Here is a 27,253-nt window from a genome sequence, read left to right as displayed (position 1 = left end):
TATTTGACAGAGAGAGAGAACACAAGCAGAGGGAGTGGGAGAGGGAGAAGCAGACTCCCCACTGAGCAGGGAGCCCGATGCAGGGCTCAATTCCAGGACCCTGGGATCATGACCTGAGCCAAAGGCAGACGCTTAATGCCTGAGCCACCCAGGCGCCCCGCATTGGGGAGTTTTTAATGTGTGTTCATTTTCTCATTAATACCACTACCTCACATCTGTATTTTCTATGCTGAACAAAAGAAAAATGTTACTGGGCCCTTCACGGTGCACCCTGCCACAGAGAATGTGGTAGTTCTGCACTTTTCTTTAGAGGTCGGAGAGGTGATTAGAAGGATGCAGAAGGTGAGATGGGGATGGTTTGGGCCTTTTAGCTTTGGAAGAATTTGAAATTCCTAGTTCTTTTCAACCTGTATTGAGTGGGAAGGAGGAATTTTACTTGGCAATGATGCTCACGGTCTGTTCAGTGCACCCCTGGTCCTGGCCCCAGCCAAGCAAGTTAGGGCAGCAAATGCCTTATTTGAGCCTCCCTTCAGCTCTGCTCAGATGTACTCTTCCTTTCCCATCTTACCAGTGAGGGAGTGTGAAGTGTGGGGGGCTTAAAGAACTACCCAATATCCTATAGTTTACAATATTTCACTGCCTCTCAGTCATGTGGAGAAACCTTATTTTATTTTATTTTACTTTAATTTATTTACTTTGAGAGAGAGTGTGTGCATTCCCAGGAGGGGAGAAGGGGAGAGAGCATCTCAAGCAGACTCCCTGCTGAGCAGGGAGCCTGATCCAGGCCTCCATCCCAGGACCCTGAGACCATGACCTGACCCGAAACCAAGAGTCGGACGCCTAACTCACTGAGCCACCCAGGCGCCCGGAGAGACCTTATCTTAAATGGATTTAAAATGCAGATTTATTTGGGCGCCTGGGTGGCTCAGTTGGTTAAGCGACTGCCTTCGGCTCAGGTCATGATCCTGGAGTCCCGGGATCGAGTCCCGCATCGGGCTCCCTGCTCGGCAGGGAGTCTGCTTCTCCCTCTGACCATACCCCCTCTCATGTGCTCTCTCTCTCTCGTTCTTTCTCTCAAATAAATAAATAAAATCTTAAAAAAAAAAAAAGAAAATCTTTAAAAAAAATAAAATGCAGATTTATTTAATAATACCAAGTCTCCAATGTACGGAATTTTGCCTGCGAATCTTTGTGCTCACCACGGATGAGTGAAGTGTTTGGATGCCAGTCCAGCAGAGCCTTTGGGTCTGTAGTTACAGTCTTGCGATTGCTGTTTTGGGGAGAACGCCATGCTGGGATGGGGAGGTGCTGAAAATGAAGCATTCCCCTCACCCCTGTCTGGCCTGCCGGGGGAAACTGGAACACCTTTTGAGGAGTTAGTTCTTCCCTTCCAGCAGAAGCCAGTGGGCAGCCCCCCCTGGGGCTTATTGGGAAGCAGCTACGGCTGTCATTCACTTCCTTCTGTGACCTGGCATCTCGAGGTTCAAGCAGCCGTACTTAGTGTGTTTGGTCTTTTCCCGTGCTTTGCAGTAATTCTTCACCATTTTTTCCCCCGTAAGTTAAACATCATCTTGGTGGGCGAAAATGTGTAAAAGCAAAACAGTAAAACATTTCTTTTGAGTAAAAAGGCCTAGCGACCCCTGTCTTCTTCAGCGCCCTTCTCCCACATTGATTTGTTTGTGTCTCAGCATCGTCCTTTCTTTGAAAATACCTGTTAATTAAGGGACACATATACTACGGGAAACATAAGCACATTTTAATGAAAGTAAAAACCCAAGTACAGATCTCATTTCCTGTATTCACTAACATTTGTCCGCTGGCCCTCCCCCCCCTCCCCTGCACACACCCTGTCCAGTCACTATTCAGGTTCTTAATCACAAGCATGGACTTGAAACACAGGCTGCTTTCTTTGGCAGGCCTTCAGGATATCAACTTTCCTCTGTTCAAAGGGAACCCGAGACCTGCTTGTGCCTGACTTCTTTCACAGAAGAGATCTTCTTTAAAGCTGGATTTGCCAGTCACAGTTTTGGATATTAAATGCAGTTGGTGTTGGGATGGCGGGGTGGGTGTTGAGGAAGGGAGTGTTGAGGAAGGGAGCATTTCGGACCTCGACCCAGAGCTGCAGCTGCCTTCGGTGGCTTCAAGGCAGCCCAGGGGCGGTTGGCTTCTGCCCGCGTGATTCTGTCAGTCACTGTTGCAGGCTGGCCTGGTTCTCCCGCCCCCCAGCCCCCCAGCCCCCCGAAGATCAAGGCTGGCCCCTCATCTCCGGATGGAGCTGGAGCGGGGAGTGGGGAAGGAAAAACATGTTCAGGATTGACCTGCTTCTGAGGTGTGCAACTGTGGGGGAGGTAGAGGCAGGTTCCTGAGTATTCAGGAATGTCTGTTCTAGAAGGTGCCGCAGGAAGGTAGAGGCTTCCCAGGGTTGCAGCATTCTTCTGTCGAAGTAACAGAGAGGTGCAGGGCTCTTGTTTATATTGCAGGCTGCTTATCGGTAAATGCTCAGGCCTCGAAGCCCATTCTACCCCGTCTTGCTTTTAACTGGCTTCCTAACTCATTTAGGAATAGATCTGTTACAGTGGGGGCGTGTTACAAAATGATCTCTTCTTATAACTTACACCTTACACTATGGTCTTTTTCTCAAGTGTTAAATCTGTTCTCTTTAGAGGTAAATCATATTTTTCTTTATTACTTTTGATGTAGTGTTAAATCTTTTCTTTTTAAAAAATTGGGTATTTCTGTTATATGAGGCTATAACTTTTTGTTTCATCTTCTCTAGGTAAAGGACACAAGCTTCTTAAATGGATGTAACCAAAAATTTGGTCTTGTTAAAGGAAGAAAAATTGGCTGAATGGTGGGAGATGAGAAGGAAAACTGTGCTTGCTTTCAGGCTAAAAAGAGATGATTTTTCTCTGTACCATGGAGAAGCATGGCCCAGATAATTGAATGGTACACAGCTGTTTCTTTGTAGGCCTGCAGTCACTTTGAGCATGGGGTTTTGCTTGTGTCAAAGAACAAGTGGGTTCTGATGACCTCGCAATATCCAAGAGAATAAAGCTTGAAACTGAAGAAGCTGATGTTCCCAAAACCCAGGAGTGAGAATGTACTCTTATTTTGCTTTTTCTCTTCGGTGAAACTGAAGAGTACTTGTTATAGAGAGTGAAACTTCTACTTGATCTCTTATCGCAAAGTTAAGAATATCTAGGCTGTTTTAGATGTTGGCTTTTTAAGCTGTTGTAGAATATGTGTCAAGGGTGATGCCTGCATTTTTGACATCAGATCAGCTATGTTCGCTTAAAAAATTTAGAAGTGGAAAATTCATAATTCTTTATAAAATACCACATATTTTTATTCCTAGTTTGGAACATGACTTGTAGCAATAATAGGGAGATTAAAAGGTTATCTCTTACTGTCATCTCTCAGCTGAAAATTAAGTATAGCTAATCCTATTTTCATGTTACAGGTTTCTGTTACCTTATTTTAAAGTGGATTCCAGACTACAGTTGTGCGTTTATGTTCATAAATATTGGCAGTAATGGTTGATTTTACTTCTGTGAAGTTAATGAGAAATAAAATACAGGTGTGTGTGTGTGTGTGTGTGTGTGTGTGTGTGAGAGAGAGAGAGAGAGAGAGAGAGAGAGAGTTTATGCATTTCTAGGCCCCACAACCTGGAAAGGAGATGTCAAGGCTTCGAGGGATAGTGGCTACTATCATTTGTCCCTAACATTTGTTACTTAGATTTCAAAGCCCTCTTTTCTGTCTCCTTTTCCCTGCTGTCTAGGCAAACAGCCCCAGCAAATATAAGATGACAGTGTGGGCAGGGAGCAGCATTGGCCCCTGCAAGCATGTAGGGCTAAGGAATCAACAAAACAGGAAAATAAAAGACTTTGTGACACTTTAGCTTTTCCAAAACAATGTCTGCATTATTCTTTTTTTATTCTTTGGTAGGTGGCTGTCCAGCGTACTAGAGTTGACTGTTGTGCACACTCTGAGATCAGCCCGACTCACTGAGACACTAGTGAGAGTTCTGAAGTAAAATTCCTACTTGGCTTGTTTTTCATGGTTTTTGTGACCTCCAACATTTCAGTAGCTCACAGGGGACCTCCATTCTCCTATTCCATCAGCTTTTCCTCTACCGTAATTGTATGGTTAACCACTCCTCAAATCCCTTCCTAGTATCTGTAGTATCTAAACAAAGTTACTTTTAATTTATGAGAGCGGTGCATGAATACACACTCTCCTTGTCAAAAAAAGGCAGGGAGGAGAGTGAGAGAATATAGATGAAGATATTTGCTCAGAGACCTCAGTTGGTGAGAGCGCTGTCCTTTTCTTGGGGACCTGAATACAGGTCTGTGTAGACCAGCAGTTCCCAAGCTTTTGCTTGCATCCAAGGGCTTGTTCAAACATACTGCTTTACTCAGATTGCTGATTCAGTGCTCTGGGTGGGGCCTGAGAATTTGCATTTTAGCAAGTTGCCAGGTGATGTCAACGCTCTGGTTCTGGGACCACACGTTGGGAGCGCTCCTAGAATGGATTTTTGCCTATGTGTGACTTTCAAAAAGGCAAATACTCTCATACTATGTGCACTTCTACATTTTTCATCTGGCTGTCTTATGGAGAGCTTTCAAATAGTGATTTTTTTTTTAATTTTTTTAAGAGAGTGTTGGGAGGATGGGGCAGAGGGTGAGGGAGAGAGAGAATCTTAAGCAGGTTCCATGCTCAGCTCAGTGCAGAACCCCGTGTGGGGCTCAATCCCTTGATCCTGAGATCATGACCTGAGCTGAAGTCAAGAGTTGGACGCTTAACTGACTGAGCTACCCAGGCACCCTGTGATCATTTCATTTTTTTTTAACTGCTGCGTAGTGTTTCAGAGTATAAATATGCTTTAATTTCACTTCTGTTAATGGGCATTTTGGTTCTTTACAGTATTTTTTTAAAACTGTTATAAATAAATGCTGCACTGAATATCTTTGTTTATTCCTCCTTTAGGCAAGCATGTTGGCCTAGGGTAATATGGAGAAGTGAAATTGCTGAGCATGTATATATTTTATTTTATTTTTGTTCTGATTGATGATGTCACCCTGACTCTTTATGATGTTCACCACATTAACACCTAGCCCTGAGTAATTTGTTTTATTATCCTCCTAAGCTGGGCCTAAACCAGAGTTGCTAGGAAAATTGTAAAAATGTGCTGATTGGGCTCTTTGGAAATTCAGCCTGAGATGGGCTTTGGGCTGCTGGCCAATCTTTTTTCATTTTTTGTAGACTTCCTAAAACTGATACTCAACTGTTTTTTCCGCTCTCAGTACACTCGATGGGTAAGAATTGCCCTCAGTAACAATGGCTCACTTACTTCAAGTTTCTAGAGGATATAAGTCCAAATGTGTCTTTTTATGTGAAGTCGTTGTTAGACTTCTCCATTCTGGATGTTCTTCCCTCCTGTCAGACTCTACATATTGATAACCAAATGTAGCATTTCTTGTGTCCTCCACTTTCTAAACCAGTTATTCCTCTTTTCCTGTTTTGCTCTGGGCAGTGATATGTGTTGCGTGAGTCTGGCAGGTATGGGTGGGGCTGCAGTCATAGTTAGGTGGTGGCAGGGTAAGTGGGTGTTACGTCTCAGCACTACCATTGCTAATACATTTGATTTCGTAGATGGGTAAAATTAAAATTAGGGGTGGGGAACTCACGCTGGGTTGTCAGTTCCTTGTTTTGCCAAATCATTAAATTCAACCAACATAAAGCCCCACCATCTTTTTTATAAGTGTGCGATTTTTAACACCCCTCTACCCCCTCTCAAATCAGGAAGGACATAATGTGAGAGTAAAGGGCATTACTTTTAAGTTCAGTTTCAAAAAAAAATTTTTTTTTCTCCTCTGTCTCTGGCAAGTGAAAATATTGATTAGTCTGGAGTGGTCCTAGCATATATATAGAGGAACCTGCCATTCCTTGAGTAAAAAAATGTGATGTGTCTGTGAGGTTTTCCTAGTTTCCCATGCTGCTAATGGTGCTCCCCAAAGTGACTGGTGGACGTGGGGGTGGTCCTCTACTGTGCAGCTCTCCCGAAGGAGGAAAATTCTTAGGATCCTTGGTCCCTTGTCCCCAGTCTTTGAGCACGTGCTGGGTGCCAGGCATTGAGTGAGGTTCTAGATAAAAAGAAGCAGAGGAAGGAGTTCTTGCGTTTCAGCAGCTCCCGGAGAGTCCTGCTTCATCCATACCGTGCAAACTGCTTTGTATTGAAAACGTGTTCAGATGTGTGTGATGACAACTGCCATGTGTGCTCAGAGATCACTTGACGTCCAAAGCTACTTAGATCAGTCACTTTTGGCTACAAGCTCTGCTTAAATAAGGTTGCTGTTGTATCTCTGAGCTTCTTGGGAGCATCTCCTTTTAAAGCCAAGAAAGTCTGTTGTGAGGACACCCGAGTATCTATTACTTACTTTTGTGCTTTTCTGCTTTGGGATGTGAAAATACCCAATAAATGATAACAACATTTGTGCTGATTTTAACAGCAGGGCTCCCCCCAAATAGAGAACCTCCTCCTCCTCCTCCTCTAGGAGAACTTCACCAGAGCCCGAGACACTTGTGCATTTGGAACCTCATGTGATGTGTGGAAACAAATTCAAAAGTAACCCACAGAGTAAGTCATTACAGTTTTAATTCTTTCCAAACAACCGAGATCTAAGGGGCTTATTAGGTTTTAAACAGATGCAGTGCTTTATTAGATTTTTTTTTTTTCTGTTACGACTTATTGGATGAGATGCTGAAGGGATTGAGATGACCTAAAAAAATTGAAAACCCTTCGGTTTGATTGAAATGGGCACTGAACACCATGTGGAAGGCAGTCCCCACAGCCTCAAGGAACCACTTCTGGGTTTATTTCAGTGAACCTGATAGAAAAGGTATTTTGAAGAAAGGGCAATAGGCTCTAAACCATGTGTGCATCCCATAAACTTCCCCCCAAGACCACTATCCTGAAACCTAATAAATATTTAATATAAGGGGAGGCATCTGAGGCTTTTCCTAGTGCTAAAGGGCTTGCTGCAGTTGCTATGGAAAAGCTGGTGCTGGTCTCAGGTGTGTGACAAAAGACACCGCAGGCCTTTCAGGAAGGGGAGCAGGAGTGGAAGGTCATTGAACCTCAGTGAGCTTGAAGAGCCCTGTTGGTTCTGGTGAGTATTGATCAGTTTCTTTATGGTCTTCCATATTGTAAAAAGTCTACAGTTTTCCTTATTTTACTTGGAATTTGGTTTCCATGTTGCAGAATCTTAGCCTTGTATGTTGGCAAAATTAAGATGTAATTTAGTTACTAATTATTTGTATTGTTATGATAGTCTTCATAATAGAGGAAAGGACAAAATATTACACAAAACATTTGCCTGACAAGGATTATTTTCATTTGAAGAAGCATAAATGGCCTGGTTGGTTCTGACCGTTCCTCGAACTTGTTTCTTTAAAGCTAATTACAGAATTTGTTATGTATAACTTAAAATATTGGAGTCTTTTCCATGGAATTCACCTTACAGAGTAGTCTACAAATAAACTGACTTTTATGATTGTTTAAAAATTTAATATGTATGTTTCATGAATGTTATGGGAGCATAAATAACATTTTTTTGAAAAATGTTTTGTTTTTTATCTGCTCTCGTGCTTAATACGGTGGAATGTATTAGAATCTTAATAAACATTTAACATGTGTCCTTCGTGTTGAAAGTGGAACTATCCAATCCTTAGTAGGTTTATTAATCTTTATATACTCTTAGTCCCTGGAGTAGGTTTTTGTGATACCTGTAAATTCTAGAAATGATAATTTTTGGTTGATTGATCATTGGTTGTTTTTAATATGGCAGACAGTGCTAACTATGAAGCTGAAAAAAAGAATTAGCTTGGACTGTGCTTATGGGTGGCCTCTTGCTAAGTTTTAATGAGTTCAAAGGGAAAATGTGTGTTCCAAAATAACCAAACCTTTTTTTTTTTTTAAGATTTTATTTATTTATTTGAGAGAACAAGCCAGGGGAAAGAGGCAGAGGGAGAAGCAGACTCCCTGCTGAGCAGGGAGCCCGATGTGGGGCTCAGTCCTAGGACCCTGAGATCATGACCTGAGCTGAAGGCAGACACTTAACCAACTGAGCCACCCAGGAGCCCCCAAAGTAACCGGACTTTTAAATTGGAGCTGTATATGGTATATAAGTGAATTTGAAGGTTGTTTTTCCAACGCTAGAGCCTCTTTTTTTTTTTTTTTAAGATTTATTTATTTTAGAGAGAGAGTGTGAGTGGGGGGAGGGGCAGATGGAGCTGGTGGGGGGATGGGTGGAATCCTTAGGCAGATTCCCCTCTTGAGTGTGGATCCTGATATGGGGCTGGATCCCAGGATCCTGAGATCATGACCTGAGCTGAAACCAAGAGGTTGGTTGCTTAACTGACTGCGCTACCCAGGTGCCCCACCTAGAGCCTCTTTTGGGAATTATAGCAACAAAGGAAGAGAGAGATGACTTGACTTTGGGTCCTCGTGTTAGGGTTTAGACCCTCCTCTTTGGGGCACAGCTCCTGAAGGCTGGCTCCGGTGAGGGGAAGAGAAAGGAATGAGATAAGAAGCAGCCTTCTAGATGTTTCACATGAACTTGTAGATTGTCTCATTTAGTCCTTTCAAAAGCTGCCTTAGTGAGTTATAGTAATTTACAGGTGGGAAATGTGAAGGCCCAAGAAGTGGATGCTTCCTTCCTTGGTCTTATGGTTCCTAAATGTGGAATCAAGATGCAACCCAGATCAGTTCATGCTCTGTGACCACTGCCATCAGCTGCTGGAAGTCATTGCAGCTGACTTGGGGGTGGTGTTCTGTTGACTCCTGAACCACCTGCTTTTCTCACTTCCTCTGTGAATGCGTGAACGCATGTTTCCGTCAATTATTCCTCCTTCTCCATTCTCTTCTGGTGGGGTTATAAGAGAAAGTGTAGGGGTAGGGAAAGGTAGGACAAGTTGAGTTCTGCCCGGGACCAGTCTGTTTCTTGTTTTTTTTCTTTTTTCCTCTTTTTCTGACTCTCCCCGTTTTCCAAATGCGGTCCCTGACTACAGCAGGCCTCTCCACAGTTAATCAAGTCTTTATTACTGGGCATCAGCCCAACCCTAACTAATGTCCATTAATATCACTCCCTAGTTTTTTCTGTACGCTGATGTGGGATGGCTGAGAATCCTTGATTTGACTAGGCCAGACTGGTGTTAATGAGAAGATGGAGACCTAATCTGTGCCTTGGGGAGCTAATGGCTTGTCTGGGATGCAGGCCTGTGAGCCTTCACGGCACCATAAGACAGACTGACCTCATTGTGAAAGTGACTCACACAATTTGAATTAAGGGTAAGGAGTAAGTAATTCTGGTGAGGGAGAATCCAAAGCATTTTCACAAAAGATAAGCCCCACTGGATCTCAACCTTTAGAATTTTGATAGGTCGGCTTAGGAAAGAATATTCTAGATAAAGGTGGTATGGAGATTGCCTTACATATGGTAACAAATTCATATGTATTTTTTTTGTTGCCTAACATATTATCCTAAAACTTAGTAGCTTAAAAAAAGAAAACCAAACATTTGTTACCTTACACAGTTTCTGAAGGTCAGGAATCTGAGACTGGCTAGCTACATAGTTCTGGCTCAGGGTCTCTCATGAGTTTGCAGTAAAGCTGTTGGCTGGAGCTTTGGTCATCTCAAAGCTTGACTTGGGTAGTCTTTGGCAGGAGGTATCAATTTCTTCCTCCATGGGCCTTTCCATAAGGCTGCCAATGACCTAATTTTCATCGATCCTACAGAAGGAGAACCCAAGAGCTGTATTTTATTGGTCGTACAGATTGTCCCAGGTACAGGTGTGTGACTTCCAGCAGTCAATGAAGCCATCTTGGAGATCACCATAGAGACGACCTGGTGTGAAAAGTTGCAGAGCCTCTGTGCCTGGAACTTAGGCAATGAGGAGTCATACCTGGGAGGTGAAGTTGATGTTGATGTGGTATGAATTCCATGAGATTGAATGTGATGTGGAATTAACCTTCAAACAGCTTAGTCTAGTAGGAGAGTTATATTTTGTATGTGAGTATGATCCCAGGTGGAAGGCAAAATGCATACAGAGGTATGAGTTATATATATGAGAGTTCAGAGGTTATTGCTAGGGGGAAGCAGAGTCAGATTTCTTGGAGAGGTGGGGTTTGTGTTTGAAGGAAATGGTCCAGGTGTTGCTCAGGTTGAGGTGAGGTGGTATGGTTCATCTGTGCCTTATAATGCTGTGGACTGCTGTTAATCTCTTTATTGGTTTATTCTTCCTGCCAGGATGAGAGAACCTGTAGTGAATACTGGATTTTAAGGTTAAACTTGAGGTAATTTCACTAGTTGGTTTGATAGTGTTGACCCCTCCAACTTTTTTCTATTTTTGAGGAAAAATGGGGGATGATAGAAATGTTTAATTTCTTCGAGTGTGGTGCACTAACCATTTTATTTATGTTGTATAAAATTTGTTGCCGTATGTAACCAGTGCATATAAAAATAGAGTACCTGTGGGGAATTGTGTGTGCGTGTGTGGGGGGGGTATCTAAAACTGAGCATCTATGTTCTATGTCCTGCATTGTGGTGGTTTTCTGTAGCCATAGGGAAACCTTCGCCATTGTTACCCACAATAGATTACTTTTCAGAATTCGTTAATCTCTTCAAGGCCATTAAAGGCTTAGTGACTAATGAGTAAACCCACTAAATACTGCCTTATCGTCTGAAAAAAAGAGTTAATGTTCCTGGAAAAAGCGAGCTGTTTTCTCTGGTTAACAAGGTGGAGCTGGGTGTTCCCAACGGTTCAGGCTATAATAAGCGCTTGGTGAATAAGAAACGATGTTATTCTGGAGACAACTGTTAAGTAATTAGAATTTTACCTCATTTTAATTAAAATTTTCTAACTCTAACCTGTCTTCGCAACCGTTGAGCGAGGCACAGGTACTTCTTGTCAGTCAGATTCCATTACCGACTCTGAGGGTGACCTCAGGAGAACCTAGGATTTGGGTTTGGAGAGGGCTCACGTTCTCTCCACTAAACAAAGAACATTTACACAGGCTGTTGACCCAGTGTCTGTGTGTCGCAGCTGGACCAGTGCTGACAATCTCCAGGGCCTTCGCGTAAAACAAAGGCATGTTTTGTTGTGTGGAGAGCATAAATAGCTTCTTTTCTTTTCATTTTCCATTCAGATATGAAATTGGAATTGCTTAATGGTAACACACAGCCTTCTCATCGAGCTGCTTGTGCACTTCTCCCGTGACGGAATAGTGAGAAAGTGTGTGTCCAGGAAAAAGATGGAGGGTCAGAAGAGCTGGGCTGGGGGACCCGCCTAGGTGACCGTGTGGGTCAGGCACGTGTTCTGAACTTCAGCCTCCTTGTAAATGCTCTGTATGCCTATCTAGAAACTTAGAAAAAAGCCATTGTATTTGAGTACATTTAAAAGCCATGAGGCGCTTTCCAGATACAAACTGCTCTTTATTGTTGCTTGTTATTTTAATAGTTGTGCTGAGTTTTTTCCCCAGGGGAAAACTTTACCTCTGTCCTTTATGCTGCATGGCCCCAACAGTGGGTAATTATTAACTATATTAATCTAGATCACATACTGTACAGTGTTTGGATAACATGAGCGCCTTATCATTTTAAACGTTCTGAAAGTTTGCAAGTCTGAAACAAAAAAAAATTTTTTTTTTCCACAAAAACACTACTCTAGATGCTAATAGGTATGGGACTTCTTTGGGGGCAATGAAAAGTTCTAAAATTAAATGGTAGTGATGGTTTCACAACTGTGAGTATATGAAAAATGTTAAAAAGTGTGGTTTTTATTGTATGCGAATTTTGTGTGAGTGAAGCTGCTATTAAAAAACAAAACACTGTCCTTAAATGTTGTCTACAAAAACTCCCATCATTTCCTCCCTCCCTGCCAGTGTCCCGGACATAGCAGATGTGTACATATAGGTGACTGAATGTTGAATAGTGTAGTTGAGATCATCCAAGTAGCACCATGAGATGGGGATAGAGACAGGGGCTGCAGTGGTGGGGGTAAAACTCCAGGGGGGCGAGCTCTGCAGAGAGGGGCAGAGCGGGGGATTTGGTTGGTAGTTGGGGGGCTTGTGGCAAGATTGGCCCTGCTGGTGGTTGTTTGTTAGGCATGTCTCTGGAGGGAGGAAGAAGAAGATGCTCCGTAAGCAAGTGAGGCTCTGGGTGGGAGGGGCCACAAGTAATCTTGGATGCAAGTTAGATGTGTCTTGGGTGTGAAGTTGGGAATGCTAGTATTTTGTGGCCCAAATTCTGGTGACCTTGGCCTTCGGAATCAGGAAGCCCTGTGATGACGGAGTGGGCTTAAGGCCAGAGGATGGCTGCATTTTGGGAAAGTGGGGTAGAGGGGGATTCAGGGAGCCACAGATTCTTAATTTTCGGAGTGTCTGTGTCCTTGAGTAGCAAGGTGAAGAGCTCGATCAGGTACCCAGACGAACAAAAGCCAAGAAATGAGGTGAGGCAAGAAGGCAGAAGCCAGGCCAGGATCTGGGCAGCTCCCGGAGATCTGGTTACAAACTTGGGGAGTATGGTGTTCAGTGGCCTTTTGGGTTCGTTTCTAGTTTTTTCACTTGTGTATTCTTTTTACTTTTAATAAATTTTGTTGAGTATATTTTCGATTTTGTAGATGCATCTGGTCTTATGTTTGGTCAGAATGTATTGAATATCTTTTCAGATGTATAATTGCGAAGCAGAAACCACTCCATTTTGTTCCAGCACCTGCAGAAGCTGACTACTAAAACTTTAGAAACCACATTTTGCTCCTTAAAGTCATCCAAATTATCTTCCTGTTGGGTTTGTGCATTGAGGTTTCAGAGTAGGTTTCTGTCACTTTAGGTATCTTACTGTTGAAGACCGTCACCTTTTTAACATTGTCTTCTGAGAAATACTTAAGTTCTGAAGGACAGTGCTAGCCCCTTCCTCAAAAGACAGTAGTAACTAGCACCGTAATTAACACTGTGAGGGTCCTCCTTCTGAGGACTCCTAACTAACTTATTTTCATATGCTCAAGGCAAAAGAATTCGAACAATACAAAAGGGAATGCAGTTAAAATCAAATTTCTTGAAAAGAAAAAAAAATCAAATTTCTTCCCTTGACTCATTTCCTAGAGACACCTGTTATGATCAAGCTCCTTGGATGTCCTTTAAGAAGTGTAGGTAATGGTAAATGTATAACCATTTAAAAATGCAAATGGGAACATGTCATACACATTATTCTGCACTTTGATTGTTTTATCTAACATGTATCTTCTTCTTGGGTGTTTTTCCTCATCTAACACAGATGGATAAATCTTTCTTTAAAAAAAAACGGCTTTATTAATTAAAACAAAACAAAACAAAAAAAAACTGGGGCACCTGCGTGGCTCAGTTGGTTAAGCCTCTGCCTTTGGTTCAGGTCATGCATGATCCTAGGACTCTGGGAGCCAGCCCCACGGCTGGCTCCCTGCTCAGCAGGGAGTTTGCTTCTCCTTCTCCCTCTCCCCCCCTGCTTCTCCCCCCCCCAAATAAAAAAATAAAATCTTGAAAAAATAAAAAAAACAGCTTTACTGAGATATAATTTGCAATAAATAATTGCCGTACAAATTACCTTGAAATTCAGTTATTTAAAGTGTACAATTCAATTTTTAGTAAACTTACAGAGTTGTGACACTACCACCACAATCCAATTTTGGAACATTTCCATTAGCGCTGTGCCTATTTGCAGTCACTCTGCATTCCCACCCTTAGGCCACCACTAATCTACTTTCTGTCTCCGTAGATTGATTTTACTCTTTTTAACTGCAACCAGTGGTCCATTTTGTGGAAGTACAAAAAAATGTGTTATAGGTCTCTGTCCAAGCAAATCTAGATTTTTGCTGATGTTTTATTTTGCTGCCTTCTTAACTTCCTTTTAAAAAATTTGACAAGGTTGAAAATTTGCCTTTGAGGCCAACTTGGTAAGAGCGAGAAGGGAATTTTAGTGAAGGTTGTTTGTGGATTTTCCAGTCATTAGCTGTAGGACTGGAAGAATTTTAGGGCCTGGGTAATTATCTATATTTGAATAGAAACTGCCAGAGGCCATCCTGGATTAGGTTGAAACCTAAGCCTTAATGCCTATTTTATACATGTGGGGAAATGGAAATCTTATTTACATAAGATTGAGGGGAATTTATTATTTTGGTGAGAGAGAGAGAGAGAGGCAGAGGGAGAAGCAGGCTCCCAAGGAGCAGGGAGCCCAATGTGGGACTCGATCCCAAGACCCTGGGATCATGACCTGAGCCAAAGGCAGCCACTTAACCATCTGAGCCACCCAGGCGCCCGCATTCCTGGTTTTTCTGACCTGACAGCTCTGTTCTTAACTAGGATGCTGGATTGTCTGTTTACACAAAGCCTCTCCCCAGACAAAAGCTTTTCCCATCCATCTCTACTCTTACGCTGTCTGGGATAGGTGGTTGCCCCATGGAGTAGCTGGAAGGGGATGTATGGCTGTGAGTGGCCAAGGAGGACCTGGTCGCTCTAGGTTAAGTCTTCTCATAGGCGGCACTGAAGGGTACCTGGTCCCAAGAAAGATTGGATGTGGCTAAATGTCAACGCTGTTTTGTGGGGCTGGGAAAAAATGAACAGTTTAACAGTGGTCCAAGGACTCTTTTTTTTGTTTTGTTTTGTTTTGTTTTTGAAGATTTATTTATTTTAGAGAGGAAAGCATGTCTGAATCTGTGGGAGGGGCACAGAGGGAGAGAATCTTCAAGTAGACTCCTTGCAGAATGGGCCTCATTCCCACGACCCATGAGATCATGACCTGAGCAAAAATCAAGAGCCTGAGGCTTAACCGACTGAGCCACCCAGGCACGCCCTCACACCCCCCTTTTTTTCTTTTTCCTTTTTTTTAAAAAAAGATTTATTCATTTATTTTAGAGAGAACAGCGGTCCAAGGACTCTTGCTACAAAAGCTATTTGTTGATAGTACCACCTATTAACTCTGGAAAATTCAGCTAGAGTCTGGCCCTGGAGTAGTAGGAATGGAGGATTTTGGAGACCTCCTGATCTTTTGATGACAAAAGAGGATTTCACCTGGATATTAGCTAATATCAGATTAGCACTTAAAAGCAAGCCTGTCTTCCTTAGTGTACCAGTTAGCATTTGTGCTAGGTATTTTGCTGTGAAAAATGTATACTGGGATTAACAAAGCAGATTTATCAGAATAACAATTTAGTAATACCAAGGGAAACATAACAGTTGGGCAGAATGGAATCATTGGGCTGGTCAGTCACCTGTTTCTCCTCTAGTAGGAAGCCATTTTGGATATCTCAGTGGGTCCGCTGAGCCTTCCTTATTATTTTAACACTAAGCTTTCTTCTTGGCCTTCCTCTCCTTTCTATTTATACTTTTTCTTTAGGTGATCCTTCCCTAAATGGATTTAAATGCCATTCAGTCATTGACTCCTAAAAGTATCACTCCTTTTCCCTCAGCAGCTTCAACAATTTCCAGGAGACACTCTATGTGAATGGAAAGGAAAAAAAAAAACCACCTAAGGACTTGGGAAAACTCTGGGAGAGGTTTTGGGAAAATACTTTTTTCTTCAATCCCTCCCTCCCTCCTTCCCCCTCTCTCCCTTTTGTCCGTCTGTCCGTTCTTTCTTTCTTTCTTTTTTTTTTTTAAAGATTTTATTTATTTGACAGAGACACAGCGAGAGGGGGAACACAAGCAGGGGGAGTGGGAGAGGGAGAAGTAGGCTTCCCGCTGAGCAGGGAGCCCGATGTGGGACTCGATCCCAGGACCCTGGGATCATGACCTGAGCCGAAGGCAGACGCTTAACGACTGAGCCACCCAGGCGCCCCCTCTTTCTTTCTTTCTTTGAAAGTTAGACTTAAAAACAAAAAACAAAAAACCTTTTATTTGTTTATTTTTAAGTAGGTTCTGGGCCCATTGTGGGGCTTGAACTCATGACCGTGAGATCAAGAGTTGCATGCTCTACCAACTAAGCCAGCCAGGCACCCCTAATCTCTTAAAAAAAAAATTTTTTTTTTTTAGTACTTAGATTGAATAATCATTTATTTTGATGGTGAACATAGTTTAAACATGATAAAATGGTTCTTTTTTTGGTTAACAGAATCATGGAATCAGATATTTATTTCCTATCCTTTAGTTGATACTGTAGTGAATTGAAGACTGTTTTTGGGAAGAAAATATTTCCAGTGGATTGGATTAAGGTCAAACTATCTTGAGGGCAGGCAAGGTTCAACTAGCCTCAATTAGACATCTCTGAACGGTCTATCTGGTCACTCCACATTTTAATGTTTGACTCATATGATAGAATGTAACTTCAAGCTATAAACTTGCAGTTTTTTTTTCTAGTATCTTCTTGTGATTTCTAGCCTTCATATCATCCATCTCAACCTAAGGAGGTAACTAAAAATCCCTGCTATAGGCAAGAAGAGTACTCTAGAAGGAACAGCATGTGTAAAGTCCTGAAGGTTAGTAGCTCTTTGGAAAACTGCTCACCAACCAGGATGGTTAGCATGTAGAAGTGCTGATATGCAGAACCCAGAGGGATATAAGGGGCTAAGGGTCTTACGTACCACATTAAAGGAGTAAACTTGTTCCTAGGAGCAGTGGGGAGCCCTTAAAGAGTTTTAAGCTGTGCAGTGACATGATTTGGCTTTTGTTTGCAACTCAGCATTACAGAATGAGTTAGAAGTTTTTAAAAGTGGTTTCATGAGCCTGTAATACAGACCTTCTGTGCTTTACTTTGTGTCAGTTCTTGCCCTTATCATTCCTTTTCATAGTGTCTATGCCAAACTTACACAGCTTTTTCAAGCCCCATATTTAGTCTTTCCCTCTTCCTCTCAACAGATGCTCTTACCTCCTTTCACCCAAATTTGAGCCAATCAGGTGTGAGCTCCTCAGCTATTTGCCTTTAAAGCTGAATCTCTTTCTCTCTTCAGAGCATGTATGAGCCGGCCATTCTCATCCAGGGTAAACATTTAGAAATATAGCAAGAGAATTGGGATTCGCGAGATATAGGGGAATTTCTGCCACTTCCAACCCTAGCTAAAATCAGCTGGGCAAACAGGGAATATAAATTGTGGTTCCTTAGGGAAAAATAAAAAAATAACATCAAAAACATAAAGATAGAGTACAAGAGCAAAGAAAACATTCTGTTTGTAGTGCACAGTAATTTGTTCATATTGGTGCCTCAACAGATTTTATAATGCTTATATGCGAATTTCATGTAAATTTAGTGGATATATAACTTTTAAAATAATAATATTTAATATAACTTAAATTTTTAAAATACAAATTACATACTCCAGTGAAAAATTTATGTAATATTTTGTGTGTGGTTTGGTTTTTAAAATAATAGCAATTATTTAAGAATTGTTCTTTTTTTTAAAGTTCATGTTCTGAGGCAAGCAGATAGGAGTAGTAGGAACAATCAAGAACTTTTCACTAGTAATAAACTCATGTATATTTAAAATAAATAAGGAGGGGCGCCTGGGTGGCTCAGTTGGTTAGGCGACTGCCTTCGGCTCGGGTCATGATCTTGGAGTCCCGGGATCGAGTCCCGCATCGGGCTCCCTGCTCAGCGGGGGGTCTGCTTCTCCCTCTGACCCTCTTCCCTCTCGTGCTCTCTGTCTCTCATTCTCTCTCTCTCAAATAAATAAAATCTTAAAAAAAATAAATAAATAAGGAGATGAGAATGCGGAAGTGTCAAGCAGGGATCTTATTTACACATTTTAATTACAAAAAATAAATGAAGGAACATATCAACCAAAATTTACTTGCTAGTTACAGGACACTCAAGGAAGCCTCAAAGGTTTGAAGTTTTATAAAGTGGACACCTGGGTGGTTAAGTTGGTTAAGCGTCTGCCTTTGGCTGAGGTCATGATCCCAGGGTCCTGGGATGGAGTCCCGCATTCGGCTCCTTGCTGAGCGGGGGGCCTGCTGCTTCTTCTCCCTCTGCCCCCTCCCTTCTGCTTTTGTGCTCTCTCTGGCAAATAAATAAAATCTTAAAAAAAAATAAAGTTTTATAAAGGTCCTATAATTTATATTTTTTATAGTTGGACTATAACACTACAAAGGATGAAGTCATTCTGGTAGTGTTCTGTCCTCCCTGCCTCCCAAAAATCCAGATGGAAAAATGATCTGGAGAAATTTAGAAAACATTGAAGGATGAAAAGGTGAATGTTTTAAAAATTATTGCAAGTTTTGAGAGAAAAAGTAAAACATTCAATAAGTTACTATCTATTCATGTAAAATAGAAGAATCGGAATGTTCTCCTAGTTCAAATATTTTATTTATTGAAAATGGAATTTATCATTTTAAGTCATATGTCTTTTCCTTCTTTGCATAAAGATAAGTATTAGAATATTAAAGGTAAAAATAAAGCTAAATGTAAAAAATTTCATTTTATGAATCTTAAAATTCATAAAAGATTTGCTTAAGCGAATATGTACAAAATGAAGAAATTTCAAGGGAAATAAAGGCTGAAATGTAGGGCGTTATAAATGAGATAACTGTTTCTTCTGTTTTTTTAAATTTTATTTATTTATTTGAGAGAGCATGTGAGCTCGTGTGCACAAGCGGGGGAGTGGCAGAGAGAGAGAGAGAGAGAATCTCAAGCTGACTCCACAATGCGTGCAGAGCCTGATGTGGGGCTCAGTCTCATGACGCTGAGATCATGACCTGGGCTGAAATCAAGAGTCCTGGAGCCCCTCTTCTGTTGCAACAAGGATATCAGGCAGTCTGTAATGTTGTGGACAGGTGGCGTCTGTTTAAGATAACCTTTGACATTTCAACAGCTATCTGGTTTTCATGAACTGTTTTAATCAATGTAAAACAATAACAAAAGTCAAACAGCACAGAGAAGTATAAAGTGAAAAGCAAAAGCACCCTTATCTACTTCCCTGATCTTTAGTCCCACTTCTGAGAGAGAAAAAGTTTTAATATTTATCTTTATATTTTTATACAGTGTATTGGTGTGACCTGTTTGTCAGGTTACAGTTTACAAGCTAACTCCTGTAACAAGCTCAAAATTTTAGCGGTTTCACATAATAAAATTTTAATTCTCACTCACAGAATGGTTCAGTGTGTGGTGTCTTTGGTTGGGTGGTACTCCTTGGCAGCTTTGTATTAAGTTGGAAACTTGGGAAGCCAGGCTTCTTTCATCTGGTGTCTTTACTTGCACTGGTGGGGATATGAAAGAGCATCAGAGATCACAAGATCCCAGGACCCTGGGATCATGACCTGAGCTGAAGGCAGCCGCTTAACCAACTGAGCCACCCACGTCCCCCCCTCCCCCGCTTTTTTTAAAGATAAAAACAAAAAGAAAAAACTTTCCCTTTGGAAGAGAAGAATAAAACCTGAAATAATAATAAATTTGGCATTTTAGAGTGCTCTTTTCCTTCTGACATACTCACGGGACTGGGGGTGGTGGTTCTGAGAAAGGATTTGTTAACTCAACTCACAGAGCCTAGGGCCAGCAGTGGTTTTATGTAGGACTTTGCTGGATCACCTTAGAGACTGGTGATGTTTAACAGTTTATCTTGAAAAATTTTATACTTTGGTTGCTGATTGTCCTATTTCATATTTAAATTTCAATCATTAAGCAGTCTTTAGGACCTGAAACTCAAATTGCATGTGGTGTTGATGCTATTGGGATGAGGTAGCGGAAGTGAAAACTTAACGGAGCACCTTGGTGGTTCAGTTGGTTAAGCGTCTGCCTTTGGCTCAGGTCTTGATCCAGGGGTCCTGGGACTGATCCCTGCGTTGGGCTCCCTGCTCAGCGGGGAGTCTGCTTCTCCCTCTGCCGGCCGCTCCCCCTGCTCCTGATCTTTCTCTCGCTCACTCTCTCTCTCTCTCAAATAAATAAAATCTTTAAAAAGAAATGAACACTTAAAAAATACTGTATTTTATTGACTCTAAAATTGGAATATGTACCATAGTATCTGAGATTAGATGAAATGCAGTAATTTTCTTTAAACCAAAATTTCATAGAACTCTTGGCCTACTCATTAATAACCACTTGGATGGGGCACCTGGGTGGCTCAGTCGGTAAGAGTCTGCCTTCAACTCAGGTCATCATCTCAGGGTGCTGGGATTGAGCACCACATCGGGCTCCCTGCTCAACGGGAAGCCTGCTTCTCCCTCTCCCACTCCCCCTGCTTGTGTTCCCTCTCACTGTGTCTCTTTCTGTCAAATAAATAAATAAAATCTTAAAAAAAAACCACTTGGAAAAAGAAACACTGATATATCTCCCTTCCAATTGTACTAGATTTGCATCTTCATCTCTACTTGGGACTCTGTACTCTTCCAGATTCTTTTTCCACTTCAGCCTCTTTCTTGAGTCTTTGTTCTTCCATTCGTCATAAACTGTTACCTCTGAGTCCAGTAGTTCTTTTTTTTTTTTTTTAAGATTTTATTTATCCGAGAGAGAGAATGAGTGTGAGTGGGGGGAGGGGCGGAGGGAGAGAGAGACTCTCATACAGACTCTGCACAAATGTGGAACCCTACGTGGGTCTTGATCTCACAACCCTGACAGCATGACCTGAGCCGAAACCGAGAGTTGGATGCTCAACTGAATGAGCCCCCCAGGTACTCCATGAGTCCACTGGTTCTTTTTTTTTTTTTTTTTAAAGATTTATTTATTTATTTGAGAGAGAGAGAATGAGAGAGAGAGAGAGTACATGAGAGGGGGGGAGGGTCAGAGGGAGAAGCAGGCTCCCTTACTGAGCAGGGAGCCCGATGTGGGACTCGATCCCGGGACTCCGGGATCATGACCTGAGCCGAAGGCAGTCGCTTAACCAACTGAGCCACCCAGGCGCCCAGAGTCCACTGGTTCTTAACACAGTTGCACATTAGGATCACCAGGGGAGCTTTTACAAATGAGTGACATTGAGAACCTTTGCCTTAGCCTGTGAAACACGCCTGTATCCCTTCTTTGCTCATAGGTTCCTCTCTAGGATTGTCTAGATGCCTCCCCATCTCCTGCATGATTGTCCAGAGTGGGCGTGTCTTGTAGTCTTCACTTCCTCACCTTTGGTCGTGTTCAGCCCATGTAATGAGGCTTCCTCCTTTCCCCCCTTCGCTGAAGTGCTGTTGCTGATGTCACCAGTCACCACCTGCCTGCCACTGATTTCTCCTTCCTTATTTTACTGGGTATTTCTGTTGCATTTTGGGTGCTGTTGTCCATTCCTTGTTGTGAAACTCTATTTCCCATTCTTTCCAGGTTTTGAAACTTTCCCGTGTTCCTCCTTGTACCTCTTTGGCCAGTGCTTAAAAACTCTAGATTCTCTGTCCATCTCTTAAAGGTGCCTGTTTCCCCAAAACAAATGAGCAAAGGGAAGAGAGAGGTGATGGGTGGGTGGGGGAATGGGTTAAACAGATGATGGGGACTAAGGAGAGCACTTGTGGTGATTGAGCACTGGGTGATGTGTGGAAGCGTTGCATCACCATATTGTACACCTGAACTAATACTACACTGTACGTTAACTAACTGGAATTTAAATAACTTAAAAAAAAGGTAACTGTTTCCCTGTCACTTTGCATATTCTTCCTCAGAGAACTTATGCGTCTTAAATGTTCAGCTTAATGTGCTAATGATTTCTTGGCTATTCCCATCAGTATCAGAATCTTGTTTCCGCCTTCCCAAGCAGCATATCTACTTGGATAAACCCATGAACTTGACCAAAATGGAATTTATTTTCCTTCAAAGCTGTTTAACCTCCCGTGTTCTCTTGGCGCCAACTATTTTCTCTGTTAGAAATCTGAGAGTCATCTTTTTTTCTTTTCCCTCCTCTTCATGCAGTCATCTAATAAGGGCTGCAAATTTTATGTCTTAATATTTCTCAGCATGTGTCTTTTTCTCTCTCACAGACCACCAGAGTACTCCCTAGCTCAGGGCCTCATCCTCATGCGGATGCTGCAGAGTCATTTCAAAACTATTGGTGCGGTCTCCCTATCTCTCGGCTTGTCCCTCTCAAACTTCTCCTCTGTAGTCACCAGGAGGACCCATCTAAGATGCAGATCTGAATTGTTACCTCTCTACCTGGACATCACCAGCATTGCTCTCCTTTCCCCTCGTCTCCTTTCCCCTCATCTCCTTTCTCCTCCTTTCCCCATCTGTGTCTGGAGTCTCAGCTGGTGCCCTCCTGCCCAGAAGACCTTACTAGTGTTCCCGACCACCCGACGTGCCTGCTTTCCTTGTAATCCTGTCCTCTGTTCTTGCTCTTCACTCGCCTTCGGCAAAAGTCCAAAGGTTCCCTAAACCTTACTTTCTGATCTAGCAAATTCACTTACTGTCCTTAGAGCTGTCATGTCCTTGTTTATTGCCGTTCATTCAGCCCCGACCCTGCTTCCGATTCAGTGCCTTATTCCCCTGTGTGCTCTAGCTTGGCTTAATCTTGTTTTCTGTTTCATTTTGAGATGCAGTGAGTTGCAGTTAGAGAAAGCCCTAGTCATGGTGCCAGACCTGATTCCTAGTTGGATGAGAGAACTCCCGTGAGATTTCAGCGAAGTAATTTATTTGATTTTCCGTTTTCCCATCTATAAGATGGTAATGATGCTAAAACATCATTGGCTAGGGTTTTTTTTTTTTTTTTGAAGCCTTACGTGAGATAGTGTATTAAAAGCACAAGGGGTTATGAACAAACAATGAATCATGGAACACTGCATCAAAAACTAATGATGTAATATATGGTGATTAACATAACAATAAAAAAAATTAAAAAAAAAAAAGCACAAGGGGAATATGTAAAGTAGAAAATAACAACAATGTTAAACCTAATTCCTTTATTATTAATTATATAATTACTAATAATTTAAAAGAAAATCTTTCACTGTGTGTTATTACCCTTAGCTCCGTGAACTCAGCTGGAAGCCAATGAAAATCTTCCAAATGAATAAAAATAAAAAGGATAAAGTCAGACTGGAACCTTGTCTGCAAACCAGGCTGCCTGTCTGAAAGGAGACAGGAAGTGATCAACCAGTGCACCCTTAGTGTCTTTAAGGCAGCGTGGTTAGGTCTGGGCTTGGTGTGTTTTGAAATTAAAATCAGGGATTTATACTGCAGATGTAATCCCTGTAGGAATTCCTTGCAACAAACATACAGAGTTGGGGGAGGGGGAGATTATTACAATTATATTTTTCCCTGTGGTTCCTGAAGTTTCAGGGGATTAGTTTGGCTAGTCTGTTTGGAGTTGGCTACTTATACAGTGTTTTTGTTAGTTTTTGCAGTAAGGTGTTTATGAGGATTAATGACTGCATTAAATAAGAGTAAACCTAAGACTTTCTGAGAACTCATTATAAAAACGTTCAGTCAAAACCTCCACTCTGTGTGACTGTAATCTTTGAATTGAATTGAATAAGAGGAGAAGCTCTCTCTTGGGACTCCTGTCATGTCTTGCCTTTTCTGGGGCTGTGAAGGGTGGTAGTTTTTCTCTGTTCACTTTAAATAACACTTAGTATTCATTCATTCATTCATTCATTTATGAGAGAGAGAAAGAGAGTGAGTGCAGGAGAGGGGCCGAGGGAGAGGGAGAGCAGGAATCTCAAGCAGCCTCCATGCCAGTGTGGAGCCAGACTTGGGGCTCGATTTCACAATCCTGAGATCATGACCTGAGCTGAAACCAAGAGTCCGATGCTTAACCAACTGAACCGCTAAGGCGCCCCAAATAGCACTTGTTTTAAATTGATTATTTGTTTTTAGTGGGAAATAGAAGAGTGTTGATCTTAGTCATCTTGGTAAGGATCTTGTACTTAGCTGGATATATTCATAAATTTGTGTGGATAGTGGAGGAGAAAACCAACACAAATTTGAATGTTTATTTTAGTGCAGATTTTTTTGTTTTTAACACCACATGAGCGTATCTTTGTATTGTGAGGCATATGATAACTGAAGAAAACCTGCTTACTGAGAAATATTTCTTAGATTTTTTTTTTAGCTGAAATGATTGTAATAAACATTGTTTTATATTGCTCACTGAAGGGGCGCCTGGGTGGCTCAGTTGGTTAAGCGGCTGCCTTCGGCTCAGGTCATGATCCCAGGGTCCTGGGATCGAGCCCCGCGTCAGGCTCCCTGCTCAGCGGGGAGTCTGCTTCTCCCTCTCCCTCTGCCTGCCTCTCTGCCTACTTGTGCTCTCTCTCTCTCTGTCAAATAAATAAATAAAATCTTAAAAAAAAATCATTCATATATTGCTCACTGAAGAGGGTCAGATGACAGTGTTGGTAAAAATACAAACCATTTTTAAGATTACAGCTGCACTTGTATACATATATTGTATTTAAGTCCCATCAATAACTTTAACAATGAACCTGTAGTTCAGCCCATCCATTTTGTTAAAATTTTTAATTAATTTTAATTTTATCATGTTAAGGTACCATCAGCTGAATTCTTATTATATGTATGTGCAAAGTATGTGAACTTCCATCTATTGTAAATATTTTCTTGCAGGCTATGACTTGTCTTTTAACTAACATTATCTTTTATCATAACAGAGTTTAAATTTGTATGTAACTAAATTTGCAGTCTTTTAGTAACTTTTGGATTTTGTATCTTAGAGAAGCCATCCCTTACTACTAAAGTAGTCTATAGTTATAGGGTAGAGTGCTCCCCCCCTACAGTTTTTCTAACATTTTTATTGGGCATATTTCATCGGGAATTTCTGGCATAAGTTAAGGAACAGTTTATCTTTTCTCTGTTATACTCTTGTCCTATATTAAATTCCTTTGTGTATAGAGATATATTTCTGGACTTCAGTTTGTTTCATTGATCTGTTGATTCTTATGCCCATACTGTGTGGTTTTAAGTACAATACAAAACTCATACTCTTTTAATTTTAAAAAGTTTACATTTTCTTTTATATGGTGTAAAGCAAATTTTAAATGAACAGCAAGGGATAAAATGAAAATTGAAATTCTTCTTTCTTTAGTTCATTCATCATAGTCTCCCTTCCCATTGTTAATTATTGTTATATTTCTTGACTTTTTTCTCCAGAAAACTTCTATCCCTGTTCCAGCACACATACTTATCCATGGGTAAAAATGTATACAAATGGGGTCATACTATATGTACTATATATTATTCTTTATCTTGCTTTTTAAAAATAACAGCGTTGGGCGCCTGGGTGGCTCAGTTGGTTAAGCGACTGCCTTCGGCTTGGGTCATGATCCTGGAGTCCCGGGATTGAGTCCTGCATCGGGCTCCCTGCTTGGCGGGGAGTCTGCTTCTCCCTCTGACCCGCTTCCTTCTCGTGCTTTCTATCTCTCATTCTCTCTCTCAAATAAATAAATAAAATCTTTAAAAAAAAAGTAAAAATAACAGTGTTATTGGGATAAAATTCTCATACAACTGACTCATTTAGTATACAGTTTAGTGTTTTTTAGTATATACTTGTGCAGTCTCTAACACAATCAGTTTTAGAACATCAACCCACAATAGACCTCCTACCCAGTAGTAGTCACTCTGCACCCCTCCTACCCCAGCCATAGGCAGACAGTAACCTACTTCCTACGGATTTGCCTGTTCTGGACATTTCATAAAAATGAATTTATACATATGTGGTCTTTTGTCACTGGTCTCTTTCTCTTAGCTTGTTTTCAAGATGCATTCATGGTATAGCATGTATCCGTACTGAATTTCTTTATTGTCAAATAATATTCCATTGTAAGGATATACCACATTTTATTTATCCATTCATCAGTTAATGAGTATTTGGGCTAGTTCCACTTTTGGCTGTTTTGAGTATTCCTGTATATTTATGTGAATGTATGTTTTCATTTCTTTTGGGGATATACCTAGGAGTGCAATTGCTGAATCATCTGGTAACTCACTGTTTAACATTTGAGAAACTAGACTGTCTTCTTAAGTGACTGCACTATTTTACATTCCTGCCAGCAATGTATGAAGAATCTGGTTCTCCATATCTTCACCAACACTACTTAGTATTGTCTTTTTGATTATAGTCATTCTAGTAGGTTTGAAGTAGTATCTCACTGTGGTTTTAATATCCATTTCACTGATGGCTAATGATGTTGACTGCCTTTTTCTGCACTTATTGGCTATTTGTATATCTTCTTTGGAAAAATGTTTATTCATCTCCGTTGTCCATTTTTTAAATTGGGTTGTCTTCTCATTGAGTTGTGAGAGATTTTTATATATTCTAGGTACAAATCCTTTATCAGATACATGATTTGCAAATATTTCTTCCCATTCTGTGGGTTGGATTTTCACTTACATAATAGTGTTCTTGAAGCATAAAAGTTTTTATTTTTTATTTGGGTTTATCTTTTCTTTTTTTACTTGCACTTCTGTGTCGTATCTAAGAAGCCATTGCCTAATCCAAGGCCCTGTAGATTTATGTCTCTGTTTCTTCTAAGAGTTTTATAGTTTAAGCTCTTATATTTAAGTCTTTTATTCTAAGTGTGTTGTTTGAGGTAAAGCCCATCTTCATTCCTCTATATGTGGATATCTAGTAGTCCCAGTACCATTTGTTGAAAAGACTGTAAGATGCTCCTATCACCCCCATCACTCAGGAAATTACAAGGGTTTTAGGAGCTCTGTGGCAAGAACTGAGTCTTTTAACTAATATTTCTTAGTATGTCACACAGCCTTAGCAGGCTAATACACTGTCCTTATGTCCATACACACTATCTTGATTACTGTAACTTTGTAGTAAGTTTTGAAATCGGAAAGTGTGAGTTTTCCAACTTATTCTTCTTTTTCAAGATTGTTTTGGCTGTTAAGGTGCCTTGCATTTCTCTATGATTTTGATAGGATTGTATGGAATCCGTAGATTGATTTGGGGGGCATATCACTCCCTTCACAATATTAAGTCTTTTGATCCATGAATATGGGCTATCCTCCCATTTATTTAGATTGGCTTTAATTTCTTTCAATAAATTTTTGTTCTTAGAGTATAAGTTCTTCATTTGTTAAATTTATTATCTCTGCTGATACTATTTTTTAAGTGGCATTCTTTTTTTTTTAAGTTTATTTATTTTTGGGGGGTACCTGGATGGCTCAGTTGGTCAAACTTCTGCCTTTGGATCAAGTCATGATCCTGGAGTCACAGGATCAAGCCCCATGTCAGACACTCTGCTCAGCGGGGAGTCTGCTTCTCCCTCTCCCTCTGCCCCTTGCCCTGCTCCTTCTCTCTCTCTCTCAAATAAATAAATAAAATCTTTAAAAAATAGTTTTATTTTTTTTTTAGTGATCTCTACACCAAC

At 41.1% G+C, this 27,253-nt stretch overlaps 1 protein-coding gene across 2 annotated transcripts in view; it reads left to right on the top strand.

The window, feature by feature from the left end:
* TPD52 (tumor protein D52) overlaps positions 1–27,253 on the top strand; it is a 216,599-nt gene that overhangs the window by 15,696 nt on the left and 173,650 nt on the right. The window contains exon 1 of one of the 2 annotated variants that reach the window (XM_073892921.1): positions 6,589–6,637. The exons of the other annotated variant lie outside the window; for it this stretch is intronic. Coding sequence (XP_073749022.1) covers positions 6,604–6,637 — 34 coding nt within the window. The 5' untranslated portion in view covers positions 6,589–6,603. Of the gene's footprint in view, positions 1–6,588; positions 6,638–27,253 lie in introns of those variants that run through there. 2 annotated transcript variants of the gene reach the window in all.

This window comes from Callorhinus ursinus, unplaced genomic scaffold, assembly GCF_003265705.2.
Source record: "Callorhinus ursinus isolate GAN/ISIS: 27379988/994484 unplaced genomic scaffold, GSC_fseal_2.0 scaffold5, whole genome shotgun sequence".
Taxonomy (NCBI): Eukaryota; Metazoa; Chordata; class Mammalia; order Carnivora; family Otariidae; genus Callorhinus; species Callorhinus ursinus.
Note: the sequence above shows the minus strand (reverse complement) of the source record. Positions and strands in the feature narration are given on the sequence as shown.